Source organism: Moschus berezovskii, chromosome 12, assembly GCF_049115385.1.
Source record: "Moschus berezovskii isolate FMDL1 chromosome 12, NW_MosBer_1.0, whole genome shotgun sequence".
NCBI lineage: Eukaryota > Metazoa > Chordata > Mammalia > Artiodactyla > Moschidae > Moschus > Moschus berezovskii.
Window position 1 is genome coordinate 28,026,868 of NC_142471.1, and position 18,243 is coordinate 28,045,110.

Here is an 18,243-nt window from a genome sequence, read left to right on the forward strand (position 1 = left end):
GGTCTGAGAGCCCCCTCCCCAGACAACCTGGAGTGGAAACCCACTCTTGGGCGGCCCCAAGGTGGAAGCCAGAGCGCATCTCCATTCTAGACCCACCGCTTTAGGAAGCAAGCCGAAGAAGCCACGGAGGAGGTGTGAGCTGCAGCGCGCCGCCTAGTGGCGCCTTGGAGCACAGCGGCATCGGCCGCCTGGGGAAGCCGCCAATCAAAGCCACTAGTCACGCCTGCAGGGAACCCCGGACAGCTGCTCCTTATTATAAAATAGGTGGCGTGTATTCAGCCAGATTAGGGGCTTTCTGTATATTCTTTTTAATCCCACGAGCTAGTTATTGTTCCCATTTTACAACTGATGGAACTGATGCTTGGAAAGACTCAGCAGCCAACCCCACTTCTCCCAGCAGTTATGAAGAGCAGCCCCGCGGCTGGTGTTCATCCTTCGGCTCAGCTCCAGATTCCAGAACTGTCTCTGATGCTCTCTCCTGATTTGGGATAAATGAGGGTAACCCAAGGAAGCACTCCAGACTCCACTAAGGGTCAAAACTAGCTCTGAGACTGATTTCAAAGCAACTGCATTGCACAAAGTCTGCCCCACTTCCAACCTCAGGCCCTGTAGAACCCCCTAGGAAATGGAGGGGAAGTGGGAGGCTCCTTCCAGGGCTCATCTGGCAAAGCTGTAGGCCCTTTAACCAGTAACCCTTCTTTCCTCAGCCTCACTGATGCATCCATTCAACCAATATTTATGTATGCTTATATACGTGCAGGACAGTCTGAGGTGCTGGATATATCATGGTGAGCAAGAAAAGAGGTGCCTGGCCTCCAAGCCTCTTTTATTTGTTTATTTACTTATTTATTGGCCATGCCATGTGAGATTTTATTTCCCCAACCAGGGGTCCAACCCAGGCCCCATGCATTGAAAGCACAGAGTCTTAACCACTGGACCACCAGGGAAATCCTTCACCCTCTTTCTTAACTCACAGCAAGACCTCTTCACTGTGAGTCTGATGGCACTGGGTTTGGGAACACCCTGGTAAGTCTTAATCCAGCTATTCCAATGTGTCATCCCAGGGCCAGGACCTTGCCCATTCTTCACCCATTCTGGGGAAAGGTGTGAGCTCAGGGTAGTGTGACTCCCTCTGAAGTCCTTTTGCTGCCCCCCATTTGAGGGCTGGCACTTGAAGGTGTCCAGGCTGGGGAGCAGCCAAACCCCCAGTGGTTATTTAACTGCAGGTGTCTGGGGAAGGGACATTCTCCCAGACACTGGAATGGCAAGGGAGCGGGTCCAGAGGAGTTATGGAGGAATCCCAATGTGGTAAGTCTCCTACCCTGATGCGGGAGTCCTGGAGGCAAAGAAGGGTCCAGGACCTCCAATGGGCATATTTCTAGGATCAGGGGAAATGGGATGGGGATCAGCAGAATAAGAGGAATGGACTGCTCTCCTTTTGCTTGCCAAACCCCCGTCCCCGAGACCCCCTCTCTCCAGTGAGGAATTAAAGTTCTGAATTCCGACACTAGGACTAGAAGGGCCTGCCTGGTGCAATTACCATCTAAACAGAAAAGTCCTGTGCACTGGAACTTTTTTTGAAAAATGTCCACTATCATATTGGTCTTCTGGTTAAGAGGGAGAGCATACCTGTCCTGTGGTCCCTACCTGCCAAGGCTCTACTGAGGTCCCCGCTGAGTTATCTAGCAAAATGCACTTGAACTTGTGCCTGTGCCAGGGGTTGACAGTCAGATGCTGGGCCTCAGTACATGTACCTATATGTGTTGCCTGGTGGAAGTTAAGTATCTAAATATCTATTTGTCTTTAGTGTCATTTGCCTAAGAATGTATTTGTACTTTTGGATTTGCATGCCTGTGTGTCTGTGACAAGGTGTATGTGTGTACTTTTAAAAATCCTGTGTTTTATGTGGCCTCTCTGCAGGCGGGTACCTTTGTGATGTTTCTGGGTCATTTTGCACTTGGTATATTTTCATTGTATGTTTGCTTGTGTGTGTATCTTTGTAGGTGTGCCTATAACTATCTAGGGGTATGTGTGTATGTGTGTGCTTGTACTTCTGTGGTTAGGTGGGGCTGGCTGGGTGTGATGAGCTATTGACTTCCTCACCCTCTGCCCTTGCCTGGGCCAAGCTAAAAATAACCTACCTGTCTTTGCACATGGGGGCCTTTCTTAGCTGGCCTAAGTTCTTCCCAGGGAGTCCTATATCCACCCTCCTGATCCTGGGTGCCTGGCCAGGAAGGGCTGGGGAGGTGAACTGACCCACAGGCCCCCTTCCCTACATGTTCCAGACCCAAGCTGTGGAGGCAGTCTGTATGGACGGGAGTCCTGGGCAGTCCTGCCTTCTCTGTTCTCTGGGGAAACAGCTGAGGCAGCCCCTTGTTTCTTCTCTACCTGCCCCCACCCCAAAAAATCCCTTTCCAACCTGCAGTTCTGGCCTCCAAGTTCTTTCGCTGCCAACCTAGGAATCGATCCTGGGAGCACTGACCATATTCCAGCCTACCCCCTACTGGCCTGGCTGGACCTCCCTCTGCCTTCCTTTACCCCTTCTTGAAGCAGCCACTGCCTCTGTATCGGAGGAGTGATTCCAGATCCCAGCTCTGGAAAAACCCCAAGTAGTGAACAGACCAGGACTAGAGGAAGGGGCATTCCTGCTGGCTGCCAGTCCTTTCTCACCCACCAGCCCCAGAAGAGATAGGAGGGTGGAGGGTCCGCAGTTCAGCATTTCTTTCCAGTCCTATCTGTCTTGCCCGTTGACTCATCCACTCATTCACTCAAAGCTGTGTGATCTTGGGCAAATGCCTTCACGTCTCTGTGCCTCCATTTCTTCATAGGTAAAATGAGATTCCAAATGGTACTTACCTCCCCGACTTGTGAGGATTAACTGAAGTGATGCATATAAAGAGCTTAACCTGGTGCCTGGCACATAGAAGGACCTTGCCAGCATTAGCTGATCCACCCCTTCTAATGTCACTGGGTTTCAATCTCAAGATAGTGCCTAACTCCCAAACTCTACCTGGCTCCTCATTCCCTTTGGCTCGCCCTTGGGTGGTCAGGATTTTCCACCAGGAATCAGATTGACTGAGAGGAGAGATCTTGGAAAGAAAGATTGAGAGATTATTGACATTTGCAGTGCAGTTTCTATACTTTGGCCGGGGACACACACTGCAGTGCGTGTAGGATCTTAGTTCCCCAGACCAGGGATTGAACCCATGTACCCTGCAGTGGAAGCACAGAATGCTAACCACTGAACTACCAGGAAATTCCCTCCATACATATTTTAAAAATTCAATTCTGCCGTGCTGTGCCATGTCGTTTCAGTGTGTCTGACTCTTTGTGACCTTTATGGACTGTAGCCCACCAGGCTCCTCTGTCCATGGGATTCTCCAGGCAAGAATACTGGAGTGGGTTGTCATGCCCTCCTCCAGGGGATCTTCCTGACCCAGGGATCAAACCCGTGTCTCTTTTGTTTCCTGCACTGGCAAGCGGGTTCTTTACCATGAGCGCTACCTGGGAAGCCCTACAGTTCTACACCCTCTTATAAAATTGTTATTATCATTTTTCTCCATTTTGGAGGCGAAGAAGTATCAGAATGGTTAAGTAACTTGTTCAAGGTCACACAGCAGGCAAGGGGCAGAGCCCAAATTTACACCAAGCCAAAAATGGCTCCCCGTGCCCCATTGTCAGTTGGGATGGGGGTAACATCCTAGGCCCTGGGTGCTACAGGAGGGTCAGCCGGGTCTGGTCAAACCGTTCTGCCCAGGGTCATGCCAACAAGTAGGGTTAACCAGGATGATCCAGATCCACAGTCAAGTTCACAGAGCTGTTAAGTTCCAACTTAACCTGGGACTTGAGGGTTTGAGATTTTTCTCATTTAAAGAGCGTTTTCTGGGAAAGAACCCCCACCGCCACCTCCTTCCCATGTAGAAGACATAGATTTTACGTAGTACAGACCAGGGAACCAAAAACCAGAGTCCTGAGTTTAATCAGAGGAGAAAGCTGACACAGTCAAGCCAAATGGAAGCGCAAAAATACATTTCCTTAGTTTTTGGGAGGGAAAACTGGGCAGACTCCGCTTCTAGTTTCGATCCAGAGGCCGAGTTTTCCAACACTCCGGGTTCAGCGTCTCTCGAGGACCTCCCTGAAGGGCCCCCAGCTTCGCTGAGGCCGCGCCCAAGAGGCCGTCGGTCACCCCCTCGAAAGGCCCCCCGCCGGCTCCGCCCCTGCCCACCCAAGGCCCCGCCCCGGCCCGCCCCGCCCCGGCCCGCCCCGCCGCCGCTGTGCTTGGTCCTCCTCCGCTCAAAGACTCACTAGGGTGAGCGAGCGGCGGCGCTCGGCGTTGTGGCAGGAGGCTGCGGCCGGCGAAGACGCCGGAGCCGCGGGTCGCAACTGGGCGCAGGAAGGCGCGTCCTGGGGTTCGGACCGCGCGGCGTCAGCCGCTGCGAGCGCCGCTGAGCGCTCTAACCTTCAGTCGTGCAACTTCGTAGCCAGGACGTGAGAACCCGGAGAGCGGTCGAGTCCCGGAGCCGGAGGAGCGCAGAGAGGGGCACGCCGGAGCCTGACCGGAGAGCGGACGCCAGGCACCCGTCGCGCTCCGAGCGCCCGGTAGCCCTCTGCGAAGCGTGGCTGCCTCTGCCCCAACGGAGGGCACGAGCTGGCGCGACCGGGCGCCGGGGAGGACGGCGAGGAGGAGGCGGCGGCGGCGGAGACGGCGGCGGCGAGGCTGGGGCCAGGGAGAGAGCCCCGGGGGAGAGGCGCCCGAGCCGGGCCGAGGGACCATGTGGGCCCGGAGCGGAGCGCGGGGCGCGCTGCTGCTGGCGCTGCTGCTCTGCTGGGACCTGAGGCTGAGCCAAGCAGGTAGGGAGCGATCGGGCATGGGGGAGTGGGGCAAGGGAACCCTGGCGCCTTACTCTGCCCCGAAGTTGAGGTGGTCCATCGCTCTGTTAGTGCGCGTAGGGAAAGAGGCAAGGGCGCCCAAGTTCGGAGGTGGATTTCTCTGCCCCACCAAAGTGGGCGATTGGTGCAGCCATCTCGCGCGGGATGCACAGGCCCTCCAGCTCCTGCTTGGAAAGGAAGGGTCGCTTCTTTTCCCTGGAATGGTATCCGAGTTGGGGTCTGCGCCTCCTGGAGGACCGGCCTCCAGGGTACCCCTGGTTCCGCGCGTGCTTAGCAGCGGCTCGTTAAAAAAAAAAAAAAGCACATACAGTCGCTGCACAGGCCAGGTGTGCGCTCGCTCCCGGTTCGCTGGCAACTTCCTAGTCCAGGTCCCGGCTCGCCCAAGCTCCTAGCGCGGCACCGACCGAAATCCGCAGACTAGAAGGATTGAGCGAGAAACCTGGGGAGCATGGGAAGCGCTGGTCCGCTCCACCAGCCGGATGAGGCCAGCTTGCAGGGGTTTGGTTACCGATGAGAATAGGGCTGAGTCTTGCACGTACAGTTTTCCCCGAGATCTTGGGATTCGCGGGTCTAGAAGAAAATTTTTTTCTGTGTGTTGGTGGTTGAGGGGAGGAGTACGTAGCGAACTGCCTAGTTTCTTTTTAAATGAATCACTGACATTCTCCCCGTCTGGAGAGTCGACTGGGTGCGCTCGCCAGGCTCCTACTCTGGACCCACCAAGGTGCCTTAAGGGAGTCGGTGGGCTACTAAAAATTAAAGCCCCTATTCCGCCTCTTCCTCCGTGGATGTGTACACGTCTCGCTGGTCTGTAGCTGGGTCCAGCGCGGCTGACTGGGCTGAGTCTTCCTGGGGAGCCGGGTGGACGCACGGGAGCCATCCACCTCTCTCCCTCTCTCTCCGGAACCGAAGCACAGGGCTTTCGAGGTAGGGTGGGGAAGGGCCGCATCCTGCAGAGTCCTCTGAGTTGAGGCTGAGAATGGGGCAGAAAAATTGGTGCAGAAAGTGGACAGATGACGCAGCCGTCCGCCCCCCGCCGCCCCCGCCACCTTCCGCTGAGGTGTTGACGTCCGTCGCCCTCCTGCCCCCGCTCCGACCTTCCCACCCCCGCCCCCCGCCCAACTTGTAGTCAGAGATTCTTCACTCTGGAATTAACGATTCCCACGGCCCAGGCCCAAGTGAGGACTTGGTTTTAGCACATCCCCCCACCCTCCTTTTTTCCTCTAGCCCTATGTTGTAAAGTTACGACACAATCATTTGATCCACGTTAATTATGATTTGGGCAGACTCTGGTATTTAAAGCAGTGTTTTGAAGTTGGAAGGTAATGATGGGGGAGGGGTCAGGCAGCTGAATGACCAACTTTGTTTTAAAGGGTGCAGTTGGATGTGGGAGGTGCTGGGCTGGAGTGTTGGTTTCTGGTTTTGGGGTGTTTGAGGGGACATGATTGAAGGGTTGGGTGAAGTCTCTGTAAATGGCACACGGGCAGGATTGGGTCTTAGGAAGCTGTCTTTGACCAGCAGGGCAAGGATATAAGGAATAAATACCGAGATTACTGAGGGTGGGGGGGCTGGGTAGGCAGGAGAAAGACAAGACTGATTGGCCTGGCGTTCTCCAGAGCTGCAGAGTAGGCTCCGTTGGGAGGCTGGGGGTGGTCTGCCTTGCCTGCTTAACAAAGCATCTGGCCTCCACCTTCCCCAAAAGAAACCCCAGGCCCAGGGCTTTGATGGATTTGGGAATGATCGGTGCCCAGCCAGAAATGGTCTCTAATACTGGGCTTTGATTTCTCACTAGCAGAGTAGAACTGGCGTTGGAATTGTGCTCATTACTTAGCGCAGCAGGGGTTGCCTGCCCACCAGCCTGGAGAGGGGCCAGCCGGTGGGATCAGCCTGCTGCCTTCCCTTTGCCCTTAGAAACCTGCCTTTAAGACAGAGAACATGCCCCTTCCTCCTGCACAGCCCTTGTACTGTAATGTAGGCAGCAACTTTCAGAATATTCATTAGGTCTTCCCAGCGATCCCCCATGAGCTCCATTGCACAGATGGGGGGGGAAAGGCCAAGATGTTGCCTTTCCTCAAATCTTACCTTCACGTGACCACAGACTGCAGATTTGTATCCAAGGCTCCTGTTCAATAGTCAGGCTGATTCAGTCCACTTTGAATTCCTGCTTATGGTCCCATCCACGGTCTTTCTTGGGAGTCTCCAAGCTCTCCTGAATGGGCAGGCACCTCTCTGTCCTTTCCCCTACTCCTATTCCCAGTGGGTCTGGAAATGAGTTCCCTTTACAGCACTGAGAATTTTTTTTAAGCCATAAAATTTGATGGTGGAGAAATCAAACCCAGAACCATAAACCCCAGACTCTTAGAAGGAGATGTCAGCAATTGACTGGCCAGAGAGGACACTTTAAAAGCTGAGGTTAGCCCTGGGAATCTCCTCCCACCTATCCCTCAGCCTTTCCTAGAGCTATTAATGAGCCTTTCCTTGCCTCTGGCTGGGATGGTCGAGAAGGAACCAAGGTGTCATGATAATGCTTCTTTCTAAGGTGCAGTTAAAACTGGAGTTTTCCTAGTGTTTTTGCTCTGTGTGTGTGTGTATATGTTGGTGGTGGCCTGTCCTTGTCTTCCCATACACTATACTAACTGCCAAGTTCACTTAAACAAATGGAAAATCAAAAGTATCTTAATTCTTTTTCTCATTAAAGTGAGAGTACCCCTGCAGGGAAGAAATTTTGTATGTAATTTCTCTTCCCACCCCACAAACTGGGAATTCCATAGGACAAATTAATTCCCCTCTCTTCCAATCCACTTATTTAACTGCTGAAGCTTTGGGACAGGCCCTGACCTGCCCAGGACTACACTTGGACTCAGGGAGAGATCTGAGATTTGCACTCAGGCCTCATAAATCTCATTCTTGTCAGGGCTCCTTTATGCCACTTGGGCTGCAGACTGTCCGCGTGGGTCTGGGATTGAGATTTTGAAATCAAGGCCTGGCTAAGGTAGGCAGCTAAAGATGGAGTAGGTTTGGTAACTGAGTTGGACTGGGACTTGCAGGGAGAGGTGGAACAGGGCTGGGCCAAAGGTCAGGGTGAGACCCGGAGACCAGGCAAGTGCCCCGAAGGAGCTTCATCCCTGGTCTTCCAACACTGATCCTCTCAGTAAAAGCCCCCACTGCCCCCAGTGAGATAAATCACAATCCAGACTCCCTTGGTCTGCTGCTAAGTCGCTTCAGTCATGTCCGACTCTGTGCGACCCCATAGACGGCAGCCCACTAGGCTCCCCCTTCCCTGGGATTCTCCAGGCAAGAACACAAGAGTAGGTTGCCATTTCCTTCTCCAATGCATGAAAGTGAAAAGTGAAAGTGAAGTCGCTCAGTTGTGTCTGACTTGTAGGGACCCCATGGACTGCAGCCTACCAGGCTCCTCCATCCATGGGATTTTCCAGGCAAGAGTACTGGAGTGGGCTGCCATTGCTTTCTCCACCCTTGGTCGGCAGGACTACATATTAGCATTTTCAAGCTCTGTAGTGATTTTTCTGGAGGCTTCCCTGACAGCTCAATGGTAAAGAATCTGTCTGCAAATTCAGGAGCGGAGGGTTCAATCCCTGGGTGGGAAAGGCGCCCTGGAGAAGGAAATGGCAACGCACTCCAGAATCCTTGCCTGGAAAATCCCATGGACAGAGGAGCCTGGCAGGCTACAGTCCATGGGGTCACAAGGTGTTGGACACTCATTTGTATAACTGGAGGTGAAATGGGTTTTTACATTTTTATCTCCTGCACGCATTTTGTTGTTGAATTTTTCCTGGACTGAGGTACTGTGACCTGTTCCTGGCTGTCAGAGTAGGCTGTCAGGTCTGCCTGCCACTTCCTTACCAGCAGTATCTTCTAAGGAGGGTTTGGACTTTGGCGATGAGGCTGAAGGGGAGGTGGATCTCTTACATTCCAAGTGCTTGGTTGGTATTTCTGAATGGCCCATCCTGGAGCCTCCTCCCCGGCCTGCTGGCCAAACATGATCATTTGAACCTTATGGCTGGGATTAGGGTAGCAAGGAAGTCTCTTGGAGCCCCCTGAGGCCTGCAGGAAGGGGTTAAGGAGCAGGGGTCATAGGCTGGGATTTAGAGGTTGCCTGTGGAGTTGGTTGTAGGGAGAGACTACTCTCAATTCAGGGAGAGAAGGATTCAGACACTAAGGCCAGGGATGGCACTTCTGGCCTCTTCCTTCTCCTCCTCAGTTTCCCAAACAGCTTCCACAGATGTAATCATTAAAGCTGTGAAGGCAAAATGAAACCAAACAAGTGTGTTCTGTGCTTTTCTGTTACTTTCCTTTTTTTAAAGGAAAACTTAAAATACCGTAATTAGAATAATATGCGGAAGGGCAGTTTCAGAAGGGTGGAGGGAACGTGTGTTCTCCTTTTGATTTGCTCCTGAAGTTGGGGATGGGGCGCCACCTCCTGCCCCACCATGGGCCTACGCTCAGCCGGGCGCTGCTGGAGCTTGGGGAGTTTATCCCCAACCTGACCGGGTGACCGAGGGCCAGGTGAGCCCCGCCTCTGGTTTTTTTGAGAGAAGCCTGGCTTCTCGCTGGGAGTTGGGCAGGCGGCTGGATTGCGCTGGATTCGAACTCTGGGTGGCCAGCACCAACCGCTCCAGTCACTGCGCCCCCTCAGGGCAGGCGAGTCCCCGCCGCGCCCCTGTCTCTCCGACCCTCCACTTCCGCGAGGCTAATGGCAGCGAAAACGTTTGCTGAAGTGAAGGCATAAATCAGCCGCCTCCCAGCTCCCCCGACCCTACCGCTTTGTTCCCTCTTCTTTATCTTCCGAAACCCTGGGTTGCTGGAGGCTCCCGAGTTTACCCTTGCGGACAAAGCGGCCTGGTTAGCCTCTCCGAGGCTGGCGCTGGCGGGGCTGATTCAGCTCGCGGGTACCTGGGGGACGCGCGTATCTCGGCACCGGCACCAACCGCTCCCCCTTCGCTTCCTCTCCTGCGTACCCCCTGGTGCTCCTCGGCCCCCTCACCAACCCCCTCAACCCCTTCCCCTGCCGAGGAGCCCGGGCAGCTCTCGGGCCACGGTTAAGGAGTGAGCTCGCGGAGCTTCCTTCTCACCTCCCAGAACAGGCTGACCCCAGCGCCGCACAGCTTCCAGGCCTGCTGCTGCGCGGCTCTTTTCGATAAACGCAGGCTGTGGTGTGAAAGTGTGCGTGGAAGAGTGGGTCGGGGTGGGGGTGAGGATGTGTGTGAAGGAGCTGGGCGGAGGTGGGAGTGTGCAGTGGGAGGTGAAGGTAGCTGTGGTGCTGCGTTGGGTGCTGGGTGTGTGTGTGGGGTGAAGTGTGCAGGAGGGAAAGGGGTGTGTCTTGAGTTGTGCCTTTTGCATACGGAATGGCGGTGCGTGTGTTTGGGTTGGGGGGTGGGTAATGCAAGTGGGTGCAGCTGTGGTGTGTTTGTCTGTAAACAGGTGTGTTGAGAGTCCCTTGGACTTCTAGGAGATCCAACTAGTCCATTCTAAAGGAGATCAGTCCGGAGTGTTCATTGGAAGGACTGATGCTAAAGCTGAAACTCCATTACTTTGGCCACCTCATGCAAAGAGTTGACTCATTGGAAAAGACCCTAATACTGGGAGGGATTGGGGGCAGGAGGAGAAGGGGACGACAGAGGATGAGATGGCTGGATGGCATCACCGATGGACATGAGTTTGAACTCCAGGAGTTGGTGATGGACAGGGAGGCCTGGCGAGCTGTGATTCATGGGGTCACAAAGAGTTGGACACGACTGAGTGACTGGACTGAACTGAACTGAGCATGGGGACGGTGAGTAACCACCATCCTAGGGAAGCTCCGGTGTTCTTAGGAGGTGGGACCCAGGTGAGTGAGATTTGATCCATTTGGTCTGCATGCCAGGTTGTGGAGTTGGAAAGGCAAGAAGCTCCCTCACTTGAGGGCAGGTGGAACGGATTGGCCACAGACAGGTCCTTTAGCTAGCTAGACCAGGAGCTTGGGTGACTCCCCCCAGGAGGACAGGAGTCCGAGTCCTGGGGTCTCCTGCAGTCTGCTTTCCTAAAACAGTGGCAGGTCCTGTGGTTTGAAGGCCTGCTCTCTGCTCTGGGTCACATTCCTGCCTCAGCCCTCCAGGAGGAGTGGGGTCCTCGGGAATTTGCCAGGGAAGAAGCAAGCCGAGCTCGGATGAGTGGCATCGCCCGTGGAGAGCAACATGGGCAGACATGGCTGGGCCTGGGGCTCTCCGTGGATGTCAAAGAGGATGCAGGCCCATACAGACACATACATGAGCCCTGGACTCCACTGATCCTCATTTCCTTGGTCACAAAGGGCTCCCCTGCCATTTTTAACTTTAGGATGAGGTGTGCTGTTGTAGACTCGAGAGACCTTTAGGAAAATCATAGTCCCACCGATAAACTTATTGTTTAACAGATTATAAAACCTTCTCATATGTAAGACCTCAGTTTGTCCTTGTAAGAACCCCACTGAGGAGGAAGGTGCCACTTAGGATGCGCACTTCAGACCTGGCTCAGAACCAGAGCAGTCCTGGCCCCAGCCCTCAAGGTGGTTATTATGTGTGAGGGATGCTGATGTCCACTCCAAAGATGGTAAGTGACATTCCAACAGCCTCTGTGGCAAATGAGGTCAATGACACTGTAGCTGACCTTTGAATAATGTGGGGGTCAGGGGCGCTGACTCCCCAGCAGTTGAAAATATCTTTGCTACATCAGCCTCAAAAATAAAGAAATTGACAAATGACTCACCCAAGAGCAGGAAGCTGAAATGGTTTGGATAGAATCAGGACTCAAAACAGTTCTTTTGATTCCACATATTGTAATCTCTAATCAAACATAAACTCATCCCCAAGCTTAAACATCTATAAAATGAAAATACAGGTACCACGTTCATTGAAAAAATATCTACTTTTATGTGGACCCACACAGTTCAAGGCTGTATTGTTCAAGGGTCAACTCTCTATTCAGGGAAGAGAGCCTTGGGGCTTCCTGGAGAGGGTGATGCGAGCCAGACCTTGACTCTCTTTTTCGGGTCTTTCTAAGAGCATTGCTGAAGAGGAGACAAGATGGGGACAGGGGTGCCCACCTGAGACTTGTCCAAATCTTGAGAAGTTGGCCCTGCCAGCATCTGCAAGGGCTTCTTCCTGTGTGGACACCAGTCCTTGGTGAGCCAGCTTTCAGCCATATTTCCATCCTGCCCTCCCAGGTTCAGCTGAAGGGTGTCTCTCTCAACTACCTCTGAGTAGTTGCAACTTGGGTCTGGCAGTTAAGAGGAAAAGCTTTCTTATTCTTTGATTTGCTCTCTGTGGTTCTTGAAGATGGAGTGAGCCCAGAAAACACTTTTTAAGCAATGATAGGAATTACACTGGGGATCGAGGAGTGGGAAGGTATACTGTTTTGCCTTCTGCCAGGCCCCCGCCAGAGAACACAGAGTGGGGTACAAGTGAAGGACAGAATGCTCAGCCCGGCTCCTGCCATGAGCTAGTTGGAGAGGACAAGCTCAGTTGTCAACACCTTAGGAACCCCCAGCCCCTCCAAGCCCTCTCCTCACAGAGGCCCCTCAGGACCTCAGCTGCGGGTGTGTGGTGTGGCCAGTTGAGGTTCTGAGAGACTAATATTGCCAGCGTTGCCACTTACTAACCCTATGGCCTTGGGCGGCTCACCTAACTCTTGTTTGCCTCGGTTTCCTCACCATTACAATGGGGGTAATGATAGTTTTGTCCTCACAGGGTTGTTTTGAGGATCACATGACCTGATATATGATAAAGCACTTAGGCCAGGGCCTGGCACCCAATGAGCTCAGGGAGCACTCAGGCACAGCCCTGCAATGCCAGAGACGACCCCTTCCAGAAGGCCAAGGGGTTCAGGGCCTGGAGTTCCGACAACTCCTGCCCTGGGAGTTGGGAGGTTCTGGCTTTTGCTCTTTCTCTGCTGTGTGACCTTAGGCAAGTGATTTCCTTCTCTGGGTCCCCTCTGTAAATTCAGGATGGGGGAAAGGTGGAAGAATGATCCATCCTTAAGGGCTCTAGGATTTTTGGTCTGGTTCCATCTGAAGAGGCCCCAGCAGCCAACAAGAGACAGAGGTAACCAAGGCCCAGAACCACTGTGTTTACAGAGGCCCCTCTTGAAAGTCAATATATTGACTAGAATGCCCTTGTGAGCATTATGCGGCCCTGGGTCTCTCTCTCTCTCAACTTATAAATCACCCTCTGGGACCTCAGTCCCTTTTCCTGTTTCATAAGCATCTCCTGCCTCATAGACAGAGAACCCCAGATGCTAAGCAGGGCTGGGGAGGCAGAGAAGGGCCCCACTGGCAAAGGCACCCTGAGCATATGAACAGAGAGGTGCTTGCTCTCCCCACCCTGCCACCCCACCAAGGTTCAGGGAGGCTCTGTGTGGGGGTATGGTAGGAAGACACTGTCCAGACCTGGCCATCCCACTCACTGTTTCATTTCCAGGGGTACAGTGTAGTTGAACTCAGGATTGGGGGATTAAGAATCCTGTCCCCACATCAGGTACTTGAACACAAATACACTCAGCCCTAAAACTTGGTACACATGGACGTTCATTTGATATGGGGAAGTACTGCGTCAGAGGTGGACAGAGCACTGGCCTGACCCTTGGATTGATTTGTGTTGCTTCTTGCCTCAGGCTTGTGGTGCTGGAGTGGGGTCTGGCATGATGTTTAGAGGGTGGGCTGTGCAGTCAGACCACTTGGGTTCAAATCCTGGCTATTCTAGCTTTTGGCTGTGTATCCTGGAGCAAGTTACCTACCCTCTCTGAGCTTTAGATTCTTCATTTGTAAAGGAGGAGTGGTAATAGTGCCACTCTCATCAGATCCTTGTGGGGATGAATGGAATAATGTCTGCAAGTGCTTTGCACATTCTGAAGCGCCCAGTGACACTCACTGTCCTCCTCCTCCTCACTGTTGGCGCCAAGTATCGAGTGATGCAACAGGCAGTCCTTCAGGTGTTGAGAGAAGGCTCTTGTGGGCCCAGGCGGTTGCTTAAGGAAGGCTTCCTGGAGGAGGGAAGGAGGGTGCTTAACTGGCTTTGAAGGATGAGCAGAGCTCGGGTGAACAGAAAGGGCATTCTTGGTACGGGGTGTGTATATTAAAGTGTGGGATGGGAACATCTGACATATCCACACATGAAATGGATTTTGAATTCAGCCATCTGATCATCTGAGAAACAAGACTTTGGGAGCCAGGGGTCCCTTCCTGGTAGAAAGAGCCAAGGCTTTGGGATTGGAAGGATTTGACTTTTACTGAGTGGCAGGGCTGTGTGGCTGAACCTCCGAGTACCCTAGTATCCCCATCTGTGGGGGTGGGGATGACCCCCCCTGCCTTCCCAGGATGGTGATGTGACGTGAGGTAGACATGCAGTCCTGGCACAGAGCAGGTTCCATTGATTTCCCGTGGCTTCCTTCCTGCTTGCCTCCCCTGCGCGCCCCCAGTCTGGTTACCCCCTGGCTGGGCCTGGGCCCTGCTTCTCTCCCTATACATCTCTGGGCAGGAAAGCAGGGGTCAGAGAGTTCTTGGTGGCAGCTTCCTGGTTGATCAGAGAGTCAGGGAGAGGTGCAAGAAGAAGGAGGCCGCCTTTTCTGTCCCTGAGGCCTACCTGGGCCTGGTGGATATCAAGAGATATCCCTAAGGTCTGGGAGGAACGTCTTCTGCTGAGATCACCCAGGAGCCTGCAGCCCCCAGAGGCCTTGAGTAGCGTCTAGAGGCATTACTGGCGTCAGGAGACGGAGCTGGAGGCAAGCAGCTCTGTAATGCGATCAGAGGCGCCTGCCTGTGCAGCCTGGGCATGGGCACCCATGGAGGATGAAGAGCTTACAAGAAGTTGAGCGGGGATTCTAGGAATGTTGTTCCTGGCTCCCTCCCCGATCCCACCTTTGCTCATTCTGCGACACTCTGCAGGACAGAGTGAGACTCAGAGACGGGACTCAGGTGTGACATGGGGTAGAGTGCGGAGTGCCTTATGGAGCAGCTTCCCACCCTTCGCTTTCCTTGTTGTTCAAGCCGGGCCCTGGGGGTGAGGAGGCAGGGTCAGTGAGTGGAGGCAGGATGAGGTTACAGCAACTAGATGATGGGAAGGGAGCTGTGACACTCCACACCTAGGGAGACTGGGTGTGATTTGTCTGATTTTGCTCAGTCACATGTCCCTGTACACAGCACCATCCCAGGCGCAAAGAGAGAGCTGGATAAACACTTGTAGGGCAGATGAATGAGGAATTCATGCAGGCCTTCCTCACTCAGGAGCTTGCTGTGACTCACTCCCTGCCATACTTTGGACTTGCTACTAGAAGAGTTTCACTGCTTTGCTTATAGCCCCCACCCCACCCCTGCTTTGCCTGCTTTTCTCCCTTCATTTTCTCCTGCTTTCCATCTTTGATCACTTACTGTGCATGGCGTACCATGGAAATCAGAGCCAAGTCTTCAGTGGTCAGAACCCTGAGGTAGGAAAGAATTTATTCATGAAATCCAGTGGAGCCACAAAGAATTGATCAAGGACTGCAGTCAAGTGCCCTTTGTGCCTGCGTTCAGAGGAAGCAGACTGGCAGACATTTGCTGGGCTGGTAAACGTACTTACCTGCAGGGTGGCCTTCACAAGGCCCAACTGGCTGGTCCAGGCCCTTTAAAGATGTTTGTCTCCAGTTTGCAGCCCCAAGCCCATTGATCTTTCCCCTCTACCTTGCTGTCTAGTGGCAGAGACACTGGTCCTGAGACCTTGGAGTAGGCATGGGCTGAGACAGTATACCTAAAAGTTCGTTGGCTGTGTCTGCCCAAAGACCTCAGCCCTCCAGAACAGCTACCACCAGCATCTTGGCAGGAGCTGGGTTTGATGCAGGGGAGCAGTTTTGGCTGCAGAGTCTGGCTAAGGCAGGCTCCCCCAGCACTGCATCCAGCGTTAACATTCAGAGAGCATCCCTGGGAGATTAAATACCCTCAGGCGCTTAGCCGAGGCGGCAGTAGTCTGAGCCCCACTGCCACCCTCACAGCTGGGCACCCGCTGCCTCTTGCCAGGAGTCCTCAGCACTGATCTGGAACTCCTGCCTAGCAGCACGAGATAGCCAGGCCTGATCCACGCATCTGATCTGGCCCCACTTTTCCTGCTGGTGCACCCCGCTCTGTACAGACGCACACATACAAAAAGAACTCTAAGTGGAGGATCAGGAAACCTGGATTCTAATCCCACCATGCAGCTAATCTGCTGTGTGTCACTGAGCTAATCCCATTCCCTCTCTGGGTTTCAGTGTCTTCATCTGTCCAGTGGAAGATGGTCTGGCCTAGAATCAGTAAACTGAGTTCAAGTCCTGGCCCAACAACTAACTCTAACTCCCCTAGCCTGCATTGCCTCACTGTGAATTGGGGCCTGATTGGTTGTTGTTGTGGGGATGAAACGAGATGGGGCATGGTCAGTAAAGGTCAGCTCCTTTTTGTTTCTACCTGGGAGGAAATCAATCTGCAAACCACTGATTACTCCTCCTTTCTTTCCAATACTACCCTATTGGCACATCGAATATTAGACTTAAGGTTCAGGATGGCCCACAGGGTGACCTGATGATCTGCCTAGGGGTTATATCAAGAGGGGAAGCCTGCATTGTCATATGCATTTGGAAAGAGCACTGGACTAGGAGTCTGGAAGCTACAGCCCTGAGACCAACTCTGTGTGACAAGCAAATCACTCACTGACTCTGAGCCTCAGTTTACCCATCAGCAAAAGGAATAAAAGAAGCTAAATGCTAGGCAGGGCTCAGGGAGAAAATGCCTGGACAGGTGCTTTGGAAACTTCTCCAAACCCCAGGGGCTGCTGATCTGAGTAGGAAGGAGATACACAGAGCAAAGTCTATCCCCAGGAGCTTTGCAGTATGTCCTGGGAGGGGCTCACTGTGGGGCAGGTAGGAGAGGGCCCGCGTTTCCACTTCCCTGGCTGGAACCTCCTGCTGCAGGTGGGCCCTGGCTTCTCCCTGTGGCCTGGCTGGCCCTGGCTATTGAGCTGGATGACAAGAGTTTGGGTTGCTTCCCATCCCTCTCTACTCCACACCCCAGGGCAGGGGAGGCTGGGGTACCACGTCAGGGAAGGTTAGTGTCAGTGCTGGGTTTGATGTGTCCGAGCCAGCACGCCATCTGCCATGCCCACCAGAAGTTACATAATCCCTCGGCCGGCTGCCTGTTCTTAGAAAACAGGGCAGGCAGGACCAGCAGAGAGTGGAGGTTAGTGTTTTCTTCCTTACACTTTGTTCCCTCACAGCCCACCACCTCCCTGGACCCGTCTTCATTCTCCGAGTTGTTCCCACACTGTCCGGAGCCTGAGACGTAAATGCTGGAACTGAGCCAGGCTGAGGTTGGAAGGGGACGAGGCAGTCCTTGAGGGCTGCTTGCTGCCTGGCCTGGGGGCAGCCTGCAGGAGCAGTCCTCACAGGCTCTTACATCTTTCCTCTGCTGAGCTCAGGCAGAGTGGACTGAGGAGGGCAGCTCGGGGTTCAGGAAAGTAGGGGCAGACCCTCCCCCCAGTTCCTACAGAGGTGTTCCTCTTCTAACACCTTATCAAATAATAAGCATTTTAATTGTATCTAGATGGAGGAGCCTGGTAGGCTGCAGTCCGTGGGGTCGCTAAGGGTCGGACACGACTGAACAACTTCACTTTCACTTTTCACTTTCACACATTGGAGAAGGAAATGGCAACCCACTCCAGTGTTCTTGCCTGGAGAATCCCAGGGACGGGGGAGCCTGGTGGGCTGCCGTCTATGGGGTCGCACAAAGTCGGACACGACTGAAGTGACTTAGCAGCAGCAACAGCTAAATAACGCTACCCATGTATCGCTATGGCTTTTGTAATCACTGAGACCGAAAATTCAATCCTGTCTCTTATTTGCTAGCTGTGTGATGTTGGTAAGGCAACTTCACCAATGCTGGCCTCAGTTTCCTCATCTATGAAATGGGAGTGAAAAGCAATTCATTCACTTATCACTGAATGATAAAGGAGTTCACATCAGTATCCTGAGGATCAAATCAGACAATAATGCATGTAGAGGACAGAAAAGTGTTCAATAAGTGGTAGCTGTCATGATTGGTATCCAATTCCAGCCCCCCGCTTTTGAAGAAAATGATATATAATGACTAAATCTTTTTTATTCTAGAAAAGCAAAGTTGGTTCAAGACTAATCCATTAATATTAATAACATATGCCAAATTAGTATTGTATACCATATTAATGAATCTAAGGAAACAAAATCATGTGATTATAAATGCTGAAAATGCCTTGGATAAAATTCAACACTTATTCATGATATAAACACTCAAGAAAATAGGAATGAAAGAATAGTTTTTAGTATAATATATACTGATATGTTGCT

At 53.0% G+C, this 18,243-nt stretch overlaps 1 protein-coding gene across 2 annotated transcripts in view; it reads left to right on the forward strand.

The window, feature by feature from the left end:
* The first annotated feature begins 4,287 nt into the window (after window positions 1-4,287).
* UNC5B (unc-5 netrin receptor B) overlaps window positions 4,288-18,243 on the forward strand; it is a 91,682-nt gene continuing 77,726 nt past the window's right edge. For both annotated transcript variants that reach the window (XM_055425522.2, XM_055425523.2), the window contains exon 1: window positions 4,288-4,851. In XM_055425522.2, coding sequence (XP_055281497.1) covers window positions 4,773-4,851 — 79 coding nt within the window. In that variant the 5' untranslated portion in view covers window positions 4,288-4,772. The remainder of the gene's footprint in view (window positions 4,852-18,243) is intronic.